The following is a 14,847-nucleotide window of genomic DNA, read 5'->3' on the forward strand; positions in this document are numbered from 1 at the left end:
ACTTACCTTTCTTGGTCTATTGAAGCAATTTCAGTTTGATTCAGCAGGTCATTAGTCATTGCAGATTTACTTTAATGGATGCCAGAGCATATTACTAGCTAGTCTACATGCCTGTCCCATTTCACAGCCCTGCCTTCATATCAGAAAGAAGGATGTTCATCTTCAAGTAGCAGTCCAAGCGTGCATGTACAGTATTAGTCAGGACTTAGGCATACACGGAGTACAGGGCTGGAGCACTCACAATGCCTTTTGAGGTCTTTCCAATTGCCCTGTTCAGTTCTGGCACCCCACTGCTGTGTTTCATCTGCTCCACAGCAAGCTGAAAAACCTGGAATTGCTGTTGAGGATGGCAGTACAACACCCTGACAATTCCCATATTGTGTGCACTGGGGAACACTGAGTTCCACATTCCAGCTCAGCCATGGGGGAATATGTACTCTTCCAGGGAAGGGTAGTGAAGCTCATGAAGGGTCTGGAACATAAATCCTATGAGAAGTGGCTGAGGGAGCTGTGGATGTTCAGTGGAGTAAAGAAAGCTCAGGGGAGACCTTATTGCTCTCTACACTCCATGAAAGGTTATGGCAAGTTAGGGGTCAGGATTTTCTCAAAAGACAAGTGGAAGTGACCTCAAAGTGTGCCAGGAGACGTTTAGGCTGGATATGAGGAAAAAATTGTTTTGCTGAAAGAGTAGTTAAGCATTGGAGCAAGCTCCCCAGGGAAGTCGTGAAGTTGCCATCCCTAGAAATATTCAGAAAACAAGTAAACATGGACCTTCATGATATAGTTTGAAGGGCATGGTGGTATTCAGTCAAAAATTGTATTTGATGATCTTGGAGGTATTTTCCAGCATTAATAATTTGATGATTCTGTGATTCTCCCTGCTTTGGTGAGGTACCTGCTTCTAAATGTTTGGTGGGATTTTTTTGATACATAATGATAACTCAAATTTAACTTACAGAATCGTGTGCAATTGAAAGACCTTCGGGAACCTTGTGAAGTCCTGTCTTCCGCATTTTGGTGCTGGTAATAACTCCCCATAACACATTAATCACAGATGCACCCCTTAAGAAACATAAGGAGCTGCTGCTTTCCTCTGCCATTTCAACTTCAGTGTCCTGTAGCTGAAACTTTACTTCTGTTCCTCTACTGCAGTCACATGAGATGGCCAGCAGCAGCAGCTTATCTGATGAGGTGATTATCACCAACAGGAGGTGGTGCCATTACACAGTCTGGCTGATATCCTCTATCAGTTATCTCACTGTTGCCATTAACAGAATTGCTGTCATGAGCAAGGTTATCCTGCGGCCATAATCATAGGTCCAGTCATTCTGCTAATTAGGGTACTGTAGTTAAAGTACTTTTGGATGTACTTAGGTTCATTAGGAATGGGGCAGGTCACTGAGGGCTCTGAGGAAACCCTTTGGTTTCTTAGTGCTCTTGCCATCTTTTGATTTTGCAGTTAAAAATAATGAGGAATTTGAAAACACAAATACATCCCTATTGCAGTTCCTTCAATATGCCCCGTAAAGCACTGTTTGAATTTTGTACCGTTGCTAGTTTACTGAGATTGCCTCATCTCTGTGGCCATGCATAATGTGAAAGAAGATAGGAAATCCTTAGGAAGGTGTAGCTTCTCCTGAATTACATTTATAGAGGATAAAGTTTTTTTGGGTGTAAGATCAATAGCACAAGACACTATCTGAGCTTTGAACATAAGCTGCATGTTTAATTGCTGGTTAATGATAGAAATCTAAATGAGTTAGAAGTGGTGGTGCTGGTTTGCTGTGGGACAACACTTACATGTAACTAAATGCAGGCATTCCTTTTTCATGGCATCTTGCAGTTATTTATGTTGCCAGCAACCAGGCTTGGAATTTCCTTGTTAATGCAGAATGTGTTCTTACTGCGATTTGTTGACTCATGTTATGAAATGCTAGCAGGTTGAGAGGTTCTTGTATTTGATTTTAAAATAAGTTGGCTCATCTGAGCATTAAAAAGCAAGAAATGCAAATAAATTCAGTGAAATGTAGTGCAATGTCTTTGCTCAAACTCACACAGAATGACAGATCAGGGTATACCATGACAGCGTCTTTTCATCTGGAATAAGGAATACCGTGGTGAGAATTGTTAAAAATTGAAGAGAGGTTATAAGGCAGGCTCCCACTAGTTTTTAGAATGATCTGTGCAACTAATTATGTTTCTATATTTTTAAATAAGTCCTCTGCTATAAATTAGTACACTTTGCAGACAATACAACCAGAGGCACAGTTTTTGCCTTACATGATGTTTTTGTTCGCTTAGAAAAGAGCAAACAAAATTGTTTTGTCAGAAGATATTCATGATACATACATAAAATATGTTTGTAAATGCAGAGTGTCAGTCAGCTGGATGGGTAGCTGTGTTTGTATGAAATAGCCATTCAACAGAAGTCACACATAGGATGGGACAAAGGACTGCCTGTAGTATCATAGGAGAGCTCAGGGAATGCAGTTGTGCATCGATGTTCCTACAGGGATCCCTGGTAGGACTTTCCTCCTCACAAAGCTGGGGCCAAGGTCAGGAATAATCATCTGTGGAACAGCAGCTGGCATTTAGAGGAAATGGTGAGGCACAGAGCGCTTTACCATCTCCACTCCTTCCCACAGGCTGATGATATCTGCAGAATGGAGAAACTGGAACTAATATGATGAATGTCACAGAAAAGCACTCTGGAGGTAGAGGGGCCTAGGGAAGTAAACTTGAAAGCTTTCACTGAAATTTTAGTGGTCAAGTTACAGTTTCTAGTATGCATCCTAACAATTAAACATTTCTATGAGATTTCAGACAAAATTCTTGACAGTGAGGTAAAATGCTTAAAATACAAATTAAATCCTGTCTATTCATATCAGACTTGTCTGTGAGGTAATAATTTTCAAAAGCCTTTTCAAATGTGAATTAAATCTGGCATGAGGCAAGCATTCCCATCCAGCTCCTCCTGTGAGGTGAATTTAGAATTGGCTTTACCCTAAAGGAAGGTACTAGAAGGATAGATCAGTGAAGTGCTCTAGGTAGGTGGTGGTGTTCCACGGCATTGTCCCTCTTCTCTCAAATTTTCACTGATTTGCAACTGAGTATGCAGTTCCCTTCAAGACTTACAGATGCAAAATTCTAGAAAATACCTCTCTTGTCTTCAACACCAAATGTTTCTTTTGGAGGGTATATTTTATGTCACAGGATTTCCTCTTAATGTAGATTCCAGCATCTAGGAAAAGTGTTTTATCATTCAGGGTTGGAAACTTGTAAATTGAGTGTATGGAGATGCTTAGAAAATACCTTTTGGAAGACAATAGGATAGAAGGAGAGGTAAGAGAAAGAGGTAGAAGCAAATTCTGGATACAGCATTTTCCTAGATTTTGTTTTCTGTGAGGGTTTGGAAGCAGGCTGGCTTTTATAAGCAGTGTTCTGACCTGGATTACCAGGAGGGATTAGGCTTTGCTGTTATGTGGTGTTAGACTTGATGAAACACTGCATGGGAAGTCATGGAGCAGGTGGAGAATGGTGCTAATCCTTCTTGCCACAATGGTTCATATGACACCGAGTATGTAAAAAAGCAGACCAATGGGTAGTAGAGTGTAAGAAATGCAGCATTTCCACTGGTCTAAAATAGAGCTTTAATCCAAAAGGTTGCTTCACACCTTTTATCCAGCCTCTTGAAATTTTCACGTGCCTAAGATATTTCTGCACTGGTGACAATGAATTGCTTTGCCCTCACTGATGCAGGAGTGTGAGTAATCTGCTGCGGAGCCATATGGTTCACATTTATTTTAATGTGTCTTTGATATCAGGAGAATAGCTGAGACAGCAGAAGAAAGTGCTTATGTCTTGGAATTCAGCCAGAACTGAGATCATTTAAGTTTTATAATCAAAGAACTACTGCTTTTCTGGTAAAAAATGATAGAAAAACATGATGAGCTTAAAATGTCATTCCTATCAGGATTGTATAAAATTAGGAAGCAGATTTTGCATTTGATGGATGAATACAGCTTCAGCAGGTGCTTTTCTTAAGTGGAGGTTTGGGTTCCGTTTCAGCCACTAAACATGCAGAAGGAAGTGCTTTGTCTTCCACAGGTTTCACTCTGCTGCAGCTCCACTGTCCAGCTTGGAAAATGAGGATGTTGAAGGGCAGATGGACAGTGCTGCTGCATAGTGCCTTGGATGTATGAGAGCAAGTCAGGAAAATTTTTCAGTCGGCCAGCATATTACTGCTCTTGCTTACCTATTGCATCAGTTATAATTTATTCATATACAAATGAAACTTGAAATGATGACTAAGTATGATAAAACCTGAATTTTTCAAATTTTCAGTAAATTTTGCTGGGTGTATATTCATACTTTCTAATAGATCAGAACATAGTATTTTGTATGTTCTTCTGCTCTATCTTGAGTTAAGCAGTGTCCTTAGCAGTGATTCCAGCAGATTTAACATACTGTGCAAGGTACAGTGCATGCAAAATAACAAATGTCCCTGAGACTTGATAAGGTGGTAGTTCTGTTATGCTTGGCTTGAAGCAAAGGGTTTGAATCAGTTATAGAGAACTTTGTCCCTGACATTGGAAAATGTTCAACATTTCCATTCAATATCTAATAATATTTTTGAGCTCACATCAAGGCGGCCCTCTGCTCAGAGATTTTTAGGAAGTGTAATAGAGCAAGAACACAATGCTTTGCAGTGCTGACTGTGCTTCTTTCCATGTCCTTGGTAGCTGAGGTGGTCACAGTTCTCATGTCTCCTTGACAGCCTCCACAGATACTATAATCCGTGCTTTTGAGTAATCAAATACAACCCTGTAAGCTCCTGCAACTCCTGCCAGATCTGTTCTTGTAAACAACATTGACATAAATGTGAATATATTCTAACTCTTCCTGACAGTAGCATTCAGATGATCATGAGGTTCTTCACAGGGCCTTAACTCTGCCCTCTAATGAGCTCTACCAAAAGATAGGGTGTGTTCCAGAAAAAGTAATCCCATGTATTCTGAGGGCTCTGAATGTTTATACACATGTTTAATTACAGATTGTCATATAATAGCATATGTCATAAAATGGAATTTGCAACAAATGCATTGTCAGCTCTCACATTGTCTTCATACAATCTAGTGCTGAATTTATGGTGCTGGTGACAGTGCAGTTACCGTATGTCAACATTTTCATGAAATTCAGCTTAATTCTATTTTGACGCAGTTTTAATCACTGGTATATAAAAAAAAACAAACTCCACAAACAAACAGCACTGATGGAATGGCATTGACAATACAATTACTGAAAATGATAAGACCTGTAAAAAATTGAAGACATGCATTAGTGGGTTCTTTAAGACAGCCCATGACATCTGCCGTCTTAACTGAGAGACTGCTGACCGAACTTTTAGGTGTACATGTATGGCAGTGCATGAAATTCATGTTCTAAATTTTGATGCACACACATGGGCAAAAGTGCACATAGTCTAAAAGCTCATGCATGGTATCTAGTTTTTATCAGAGATGACATCCTTTTTTTTCATCTGCGAGTAACTAGATCACAGACTCTTCTGCTTAGCTTCATTTAGCTATTAATGTTACTGGGTAGTGTGTGAATAAAACTTGAGAGTAATTTATTTATGTTTAGCCATTAGTATGAAAATAGTATCTCTACCATAAAGAGACTGACAGACTTGAAAAAACAGAAGTGCTTTTATTGCAGTATTTGTCATTCCTGCTATTAAAGTAGCCCTGTCAGGAGTTCCACAGCTAAGATCTAAACCAGATTACTGTCACCACAGACCTTGTGTTGTAGATACTCAGGTTTACAGATGAGGATTCAAAGGTTTGTATGATTCTCTAACCTGTGAGATTTACAGGTGCAATTACCTTCAGTTTCTTCATGAAACATATGTGTGTATATATATATATATAATTTTTTTTTCAAGATCAACTTTCCCTTTCTTTCCTTGAGTATTTTACAATCGTTTTATTTCTCATTTCATTTGTAACTGTTCATTTATATGGCAAAAAAGCTGCCTGCCTTTCTGTAGCGGTCAGTATTTATTCTGAAATAGAGGTGTAATCCAGTTGAGATACAAATAACATTGATACTATATCAGAAATTGGATACAACCCAGAATCATTTAGATACCTTCTTCAGCAGAAAAAGTATTTTTTTAATATGCACTTTCTTATGTATTAGAGCATATTGGCAGTGCAGGTTCTGATTTAGAGTGTTTGCTTTTATGTCACATTGAAAGAAAATACCTCAGTATGAAAATTACCCCATCTTACAATGCTAAAAAATTTGTTTTATTAAAGGTCATTTTGTTTTGGAACTGTGGTATATATGAAAAATAACAGCACATTAAAACTATATTTCATATCATGCAAAATTGAAGCATATCCCTATCAACTAGTCTGCTAATGAAATACCCTCTTCCCTCACTAAAGGTTTCCTATAAACATTTTTTACAAGCTCTGTTTATATAAGGTTTGCTTCAACTTGGATATAAGTTAAACATTCCTAATGTAACAGAATTTGTCTTTTGATTTCCCTCTGTACATCCTACACCTTTTTTGTAACACACTTCACTGGGAGCATGTGAGTAACAGGACCTGATCTTATTCATCTGTTTCATATTTATAATCCAGCATACCTGAAGGAGGTCTGAAGTGCCTTTTTTATATTAAATCATACTTTTAGCAGCTTATTAGTATTTAGGAATCCTGTTGCAATGTTTCAGTGAACCACAAAGAGTTCTGTGATAATGTCTGTAGGATATACAGTAATTTGGATAAAGGGCTTTATTTTCTAATATACTTGTTTTTCACACAGTTTGGGAGATGATGCTGGGGGTTTTGACAGTTTTACATCATGTAGAAGTTTGTGGATTTATGTTTGTGGTGATTAACATTTTGCAACATAACAGTAATAGAGACTGAACTATGTTTTACCTGTGACAATGAACCAGACCTGTTACAAAACCAGACCTGAAGGTCAAGTGTGTCCCATCTCTAGAAATGGTGGAATTCTAGATAATCAGTGTACATCTTGTTGCTCTTACTGCTTTTATAGAATGATTCCAAGCCATTCAAGAGTGGTCAGGCACCATTTATATCATATTACTGCCTCAATTCTGGCAGTGAGGTCTCTCATTCATACCTGCATACACCTACAGTTGTTGCCTATAAAAACTGCAAAGCAGTGACTTACAAGCTGCATTCTCAACTTGTTGCTATTTTGCAACAAATCAAATTAATTGGACTGCTCATTTTAAAAATCAAGGAGTGTCCCTTACCTTTCTCTAAGGTTTGTGTGTCCTTTTTTGTTTCCTCTAAAGGCATGCAGCTATTATCAGTGAGAAACAGTAGATCAATATCATGGGAAAGAGTTGCTAACTGTCTGTAGAACCAAAAGAAGAATATTTAACATTTAAAATTTAGCATTTGTTTTTAAACAAGTTTCATATGTTACTGCATATGTTTATTTAAAAACCTGAGCACAGGTATGAGTGGAATCAGAAAAGAGTTAGAAAATATGAGATTTAAATTTTTGTCAAAATTCTACGTGTTAGACTATATAGACATATACATATTCAGTGGATGGCAGCAGAAAGAAGGATAAAGGTAAAGAAAAACAAAGTGTGTGTGACTGCTAGTCAGAATTATTTCTATACCATTCAGTAGTGATGATGTTGGTACGAATTTTTGAGACAGTATGAAACTGTATGAAATACAAACATACTGCTTTTATAGTTTTTCCAACATCAATTTATAAAAAATTAGATGATAGGAAAAACTAATCTTTTCTGTCCGTGTGACTTAGTGCTGTAGCAATGTGGATCTCTGCTGCCTTGTGCAACTTTGTTGGCAGGGTTTAGAAGAGGTGTAAGTCAGTGGATCACCATTTGTGTGGTGACACTGAAAGAGGTTTCTTTTGCTTGGATTTGGTTGCTTCCTCAGTAAAAGGATAAAAGATTTTTATGATATGACAGGAAAGAAGAACATTCCTCACCATGTATTTCTGTTCTGAAGGACACAGTAGTGTCCATCACTGTAACAGCTTGTAGTGGCTTCTAAGTGGGTAAGTTGCATATGTGGTAAATGTTTCTAATATTTCTCCTCCTTGTTCTCACCTTGGAATATGGTGTCTGTGTAGTCAGGTATTGTGACTTGTGCAGTTCCCTTTACCTTAACACATCTGCTGCCTGACTGCAAGTTACCATTCACACTGAAATCTGCCTCTGTTCCAGCGTCTTCAATCCTGAAGAGAGAGAAACGGAAGAGAACAAAAAATGTCCATTTTAACTGTGTTACTGTGTATTACTTCACGAGAAGGCAAGGCTTCACCAGTGTTCCCAGCCAAGGAGGAAGCACACTGGGAATGTCCACTCGCCACAACAGTGTGCGCCAGTATACACTGGGGGAGTTTGCCATGGAGCAGGAGAGGCTTCACCGAGAGATGTTGAGAGAGCATCTAAGGGAGGAAAAACTCAATTCTCTAAAGTTAAAGGTAAAACTTGTCTAAGACTTCGATCTCTGCCCTAATTTAAATGAACAGTGTCATAGCTATATGGGCCCAAGGTGCGTGCATTAAACAAAACTATCACCTTCTATGAGCTCCATTTGCAGTTGAAATGGATGTTTTCCTGGGGTTTTCTAATTTTGAAGATGCATTTTTGTTTGATTATACCAAGTGCTCTTGTAGTTGTCATTGCTGTGTACCTCCAAGTGCTTTACAGAGAGGTTGTTGTTTACTCCCTGTTTTCTACAGAAAGGAAAATAAAAGCAGAGGGTGGTGGATGTTAGCCTTGAGCAGGGTGTCTAGCAGAAGTCTGGAAGTGCCAGGAAGAGAATGAGTTTTCTAAGCCCAACAACGTCTTAGAAAAGGAATGGTAACATTATAGGTACAGAAAGTGAAAGAACTTCTTTTCTTAACCAACTTGAGTGAATTTGGGAAGAACTAAGAAACAGTGATACTAAAATGTTTTTGTTCTTAGTATACCAATTTTTGTGATTGTGTGTCTGTACTATTTCACCAAAGAATGTCCATTAAAGAAGAAATGTGTCTGATAAATTAACCAGCTATGTTGGTTTAGCTAGCCAAAACAAATCTTGGCTAGTTTTCACAGGATCACAGAATTCTCAAGGTTGGAAGGGATTTCTGGAAATCATCTGCTCAACAGCCCCCTCCAAGGCAGGGTTCACCTAGAGGGGGGTGACACCAGTATGTGTCCAGGTGCTTTTTGAATGTCTCCAGAGAGAGGGGATCCATGTCCTCCCCAGGAATCTTGTTCCAGTGCTCTGCCACTCTCAGTGTAATAAAGTTCTTCCACATGTTGAGGTAGAATTTCCTGTGTTTATGGGCATTGCTCCTCATTGTGCCACTGGGCACCACTAAAAAGAGTCTGACACCATGGTCTTGGCGCCCCTTTGAGATATTCACATGCATTAATGAGATCTCCTTTCAGTCTTCTCCAGATTAAACAGGCCCAGCTCCCGCAGTCTCTTCTAACAAGAGAGAGGCTTCAGACCTCAAACCATCTTTGTGGCCTCCACTGGACCCTCTCCAGTAGCCCTTTATCTTTCTTGAACTGTGGAGACCAGAACTGAACACAATACTCCAGATGTGGCCAAGCAGAGGGGCAGGATCACCTCCCTTGACCTGCTGGCCACACTTCCTTGATGCACCCAGGATACCATCGGCCCTCCCGGGGCCAGCTGCCCAATAAAGCTGTCCTTTTGAATATAACAGGAGAGGAAAGAAACTGTATTTGGGTAAAGGAGAGGAGGGAATGGGAGTGTTCCTTATGCTGCTTTAAAACTGGTGACAGAACTGGTTTTTTGTGTCATGGATTGTGTTGCATATATTTTTGACTCTTTCTCAGATAAATCCTTAATTAAAAGTGAACAATGTTTAGAACTGTAACTGAGCTTCTGTACTGCACATCCCCTTCTTTTGTGATACTACATCTCTGTTTCTATAGTTGTGCAGAGCAGTGGCACCCTCCAAGTTTAATAAATGCCTTTAAGCGTTTTTTTCCATAGGATGAACACATGAGTTCATGAGTTTTGTGTTTCAGGGCCTGAGGAAGTGTGCGTGATCTTCACATTTGTAATATATTTTTTTTCAGTCATCTAAATGTTTGAGGTTTTTTTCATAGCTAAATAGATTCTTAAATAAATTCATAAGGTCATAAAATTTGAACTGTCATAGAACAAACATAAAACCACTCAGGACAAAGGCAAATCAAAGACAGATATTTGGACAGGCTAGAAACTAAAGGCAAGTAGTGTTAGTGACTTACCACTTGAAAGAGGTTATACCTGTAACGTCTCACATCAGAGGATTTTCAGAGCATCAAGTGTGAATTGTGCTGTGTAACTGATGACTAGCTGTAGATCCCTTGGCTGACTTCCAGGAATCAGCTCAAAGAGAGGAATTCCCAGTGGAGTGAGTAAAGAATAGTCAAGCACACAAATATTTCACTTTTCTTTTCTTAGCTAGAAAGTAAATCAAGAAAAATCACAGATCTTATGTACCTTGAAAGAGTAGATGAGGCCTTTTAGCCTTTATGAACTGGAGCTTGGCTCTTCATCCTTTCCTAACCTTCCTCTTGGCTGGGATGGATCTCTGTTCTTTATTACCTTATTTTACTTCAGCCCAGTCTGCTTTGGGGGCACAGACCATACTTTCTGCTCGTTTTCCAAATACATGCTTTTCCCAGTCACTTGTTTGAGTGGATGATTATTAAGATTGAGTTTCTGCAAGATCTCTTCATAAGTATTCAGTGAATAAGGAGAGCCTTATTTGCGTTCCTTATTTGCATCGTGCTGGTGTTAAATCTTTTACTAGAGTAAAATATTCCTCTTTGTCTGGAGCATGTATAAAAACATAGACAGCAGAAGACTTCCTGTTTTACCTAGTCCATTAACCTCAGCTTAGCTGCATCCCTGATTATGTGCTTGGGTTTGAAAAAAAAATTTCAAACATGAAAAGAAAACTCAGGACTTGCTGAATTAGTGAAGAGTCACTGTAAAGCACTGAGCATGTTTTGTTTGCTTAAGAAAACAGGGCCTTGCTAATTTTTCATTACAGAGATGAAAGAGCTGTTTGGTCATTCAGATAGTTTCTAAATGAAGAAAAAAGGAAATGTGGCATTCTAATGTGACAATGTCAGCAGTTATGTCAGCAAAATTATTATACATTTAATGAAAATGTCCTAATCAGAATTTGCCTAAAAATTACATCAGAGAAAAATAAAGAAATTGAGAAAATGGAGTAGAATGAAGTTTAGTCAGAGGTTTTACTATTAGAAAAACGTTACGTAAATAGAAAGTTTTCAGTGTGGTTTTTAATTTCAGTTTCCCTGGGATTTTTTTAAAAATATTTTTATATTGCATTGAAATATACAGATTGGTGGGAAGAAAGTATTTGCTCCTGTAGAACCTGTTTAAAAGAGATAAAAATGAAGGAATATATTTTGAGTTTCCATAATATGAGATACTGTTTATTGTTTTAGTTTCTAAAAGCAAAGGGTCAAATAAGAAACGCCTCTAATTAAAAGCAGATAAAGACTGTGAAGTCATGTTCAAGTCACTTTGGCCATTTTATACCAGTGCTTTGATGTAAACACTGCTGACAGGAGCATAAACACTTGTTAGCAGCAGAGTGTGAAAATCCTGTATGTGAAAGCCATCTTATCAAGTGAAAGGTACAAGGTAATCATTTGAGAAAACATGAGTAAGCAGAAAAAATTACCTAAGAAAGACCTTAGTGCTTACTCATAACATCTCCTGAAATTAACATTATTGGCACGAGACCAGTGATGTTAAGGCTCCTTGGTCTGTGGACACAGTAGGTTCCCTCTGCAGGAAGTCATAAGGAGTAACTTCCAACTAGGGTAAGGCAGAGGTGTCCATCCTACATTTTTCCTGTTTTACCGAGTGGGACTGAATTTCACCCAAAGGCTTCACATATTCATTGGCCTTTGTTCTGTGGTTATGACATTAACCTTTAGATTTATGAGGAAATGTACCCATTTACATATCAAGTTTAATTCAGATGAGCAGTATTATGACAATCAAGAGAGCTTAATGTTCCCCTGAAGCTCTGGAAAATGTATTTGGTAGTTTTTGATAATCTTAGTCTCTCTGTAGTTTCCCAGTTACTTTTTTGAGAAATGTTAGACTCTTTCCTTTTATTAATTTGTTTGTTCTTTGTGTATCAAAACGGAGGAAAAAAAAATTACAGGAGACAACAAGGAAATCATCCTGCAAAGGAGATGCTTTGAAATGGCAAACTGCTGGCTGATGCCATGCGTTTGATGTTCCAGCCTGCTGGATGCATGTGGCATTCAGCACATCACTGGAGGCCAGTCCTTCATGCTCTACTGCTGTGAAGCATAGTTAAGATTTGCAGGGGGAGGAGGAGGAGGAGGAGAAATGCATGACAGGACTGGTATGGTTCTGTAGGTGCCTTTGTGTACTGACCAGTTACAGCATCCACCTCATGGGTAAGAGCCCTAAAAGCTTTTCTTTTTTTCATTAAACAGCAATTTAATAAAATAGTAAACTAATTACAGAAGCAGAGATTAGAATTTTTCTCCCTCCTATTTTTTTCTCCCTCCCTATTAACTTAGATTAAGTAACAGTGATCTGCTTAAGGAGTGGATTGAGCCTTGTGTATATTAAACTAGAGAAATCAGTTCTTAGGTAGGTCATTCCCCTATTACATATTAAACAAACAAACAAAGAAATCAAAGAAACATAAATGCGCTCTACTTAGTTTTACCTTGCTAATGTAAAATGAAAAGATATAACCAAGAGAGCCATTCTGGATTAAAATATTCAGGCTGAGTTGTGTGTATGGTGAGGTATTAGCTTCGGGCAGCTAATTCAAGATGCATTTAATCCCTGTGTGGATTTACCTCTCTCTCTGTAGAATGTACAGGAAAAAGGATGACTTCTAATGTTGCTTTTTCTACCTTACTGAACTAATATGTTGAAATACCTGGTGTAAAAAATCTTCCCACTGTCCCAGGGCCAGACAGAACTGTTTAGAGAGCTATTACCCCCTTTTACCGGTGTGATGTGAAATGCGTATCAGAAAACAGAGTAGTACATAAAATATGCCATTTTACAAACCTGTGACACATCATGATCTGAACCTATGTCAGTAGTATCATTGCTATCTCAAAGGGGATATTTAAGAATTTCAGAGAACTCAAAGACAGGAATCAGTTAAGGTCTCAAAAATGATCTTGTCAAACAATGCAGAAAAGACCAGAATTTCAGAAAAACATGAGATTTAGCAGCTAATGGCAAACAGTAAATTTGGGTAAATAATGAACAGATAATTTCTTACCTTCATTACAAACTTATTAAAAAAGTGTATTTAATTAATATGCTGAATGTGAAAGAAATGCCTGGTCACCCTATCTGTGACAATTTCTGAAACTTCCTGGCAGTCATGCAGCATTTTTACATACAGCTTTGTACATTGATAATGCATTTCACATACTGACGTCAGTGACATGACTTCAGTGTGACTGTCGTTTAAGGACTTTGTTAATTGTTCTGTGCAACAGATGACGAAGAATGGTACAGTGGAATCTGAGGAAGCCAATACACTGACTCTGGATGACATTTCTGATGATGATATTGATCTAGACAACACTGAAGTAGATGAGTACTTTTTTCTCCAACCCCTGCCTACAAAAAAGCGGCGGGCATTGCTGCGAGCTTCTGGAGTGAAGAAGATTGACGTGGAAGAAAAGCACGAGCTGCGAGCCATCCGCCTGTCCAGAGAGGATTGTGGCTGTGACTGCCGTGTGTTCTGCGACCCAGAAACTTGCACCTGCAGTCTTGCAGGCATAAAATGTCAGGTAAATGTCTATGTTATTGTCATTATTTAATTGTCTGGGGCGGGGAAAGGGTGTGTGTCCATGCTCACACGTGTACTTTCTGTTCTTGAAGCTATACTGTTGGAAATTAAGTATTAGGCAATAACACTTGTGGATGTCCAACCTGTTTTGTAAGGTCCCGTTTTAAGGGTATATAGTGGGCAATCAATACAGTCTCCTAAAATATCTTTCGTATTATTTTAGGCACATACAGTGCTTAGGGTGTTTTTTTGTTCCTACACAAGTATTCTGCTCCCCATACTTCTTTCAGGCCTTTATCTAAATAGGCATATACAGACAAGAGGAGAGTAAGTAGCCTGCAGATTTCCAAAGAGATATTACCTTTTATTTTAGAAACAATAAGCAGACACTCCAAATGTGAATTATAGTCCAAACTCCATACAATAAATAAATTATATTCTGTGATAATGTCCTTTATGTAACATGCATGATAATTAAAAATCTGTGCATGACAAATTTGCATGTAGGCAGTAAAAAGATATCTGCTAATATAGCAGGTAAGTTTTTTCTCTGCAGACTGAAGAGGTATTTCATATTGTACATCTACATAGTGTCAGCTGTACGTGTCCCAAAATGTTCCCTAAAAGATATTTCTGCTAGTTCTGCTGAGTTGCTGTTGTGCAGCTGAGTTTTCTTCCTGAATGTGTTTTTCATCATCTCATGAATCCAAGCCGAACTTTCTCTGCTATTTTAAATAATACATTCTCTTTGCTATTCCTGTTTTCATCTCCACATGCGGGGAAGATGTACTGGATTGTGTTGTGCAGTTCTCCTGTACATATTTGATGTTCAGGTGTTACGGTGCAGATGAAAGTCACAGACCTTAGGCTGTCTAATTAAACTTGCCAACACATGGGTTCAGTCACATTTTCAAAAATTTAAGATATTAGATGTAGAAGTTCTGTGCCCAGTCTGTTACG

The 14,847-nt window shown here is 38.4% G+C and overlaps 1 protein-coding gene across 2 annotated transcripts in view; it reads left to right on the plus strand.

Annotated features, from left to right (window-relative positions):
* CSRNP3 (cysteine and serine rich nuclear protein 3) overlaps nt 1-14,847 on the plus strand; it is a 91,841-nt gene that overhangs the window by 74,772 nt on the left and 2,222 nt on the right. For both annotated transcript variants that reach the window (XM_058840485.1, XM_058840486.1), the window contains 2 exons: nt 8,255-8,514; nt 13,592-13,888. In XM_058840485.1, the coding sequence (XP_058696468.1) occupies nt 8,255-8,514; nt 13,592-13,888 (557 nt within the window). The remainder of the gene's footprint in view (nt 1-8,254; nt 8,515-13,591; nt 13,889-14,847) is intronic.

The sequence above is a fragment of the Poecile atricapillus genome, chromosome 5, assembly GCF_030490865.1.
Source record: "Poecile atricapillus isolate bPoeAtr1 chromosome 5, bPoeAtr1.hap1, whole genome shotgun sequence".
Taxonomy (NCBI): Eukaryota; Metazoa; Chordata; class Aves; order Passeriformes; family Paridae; genus Poecile; species Poecile atricapillus.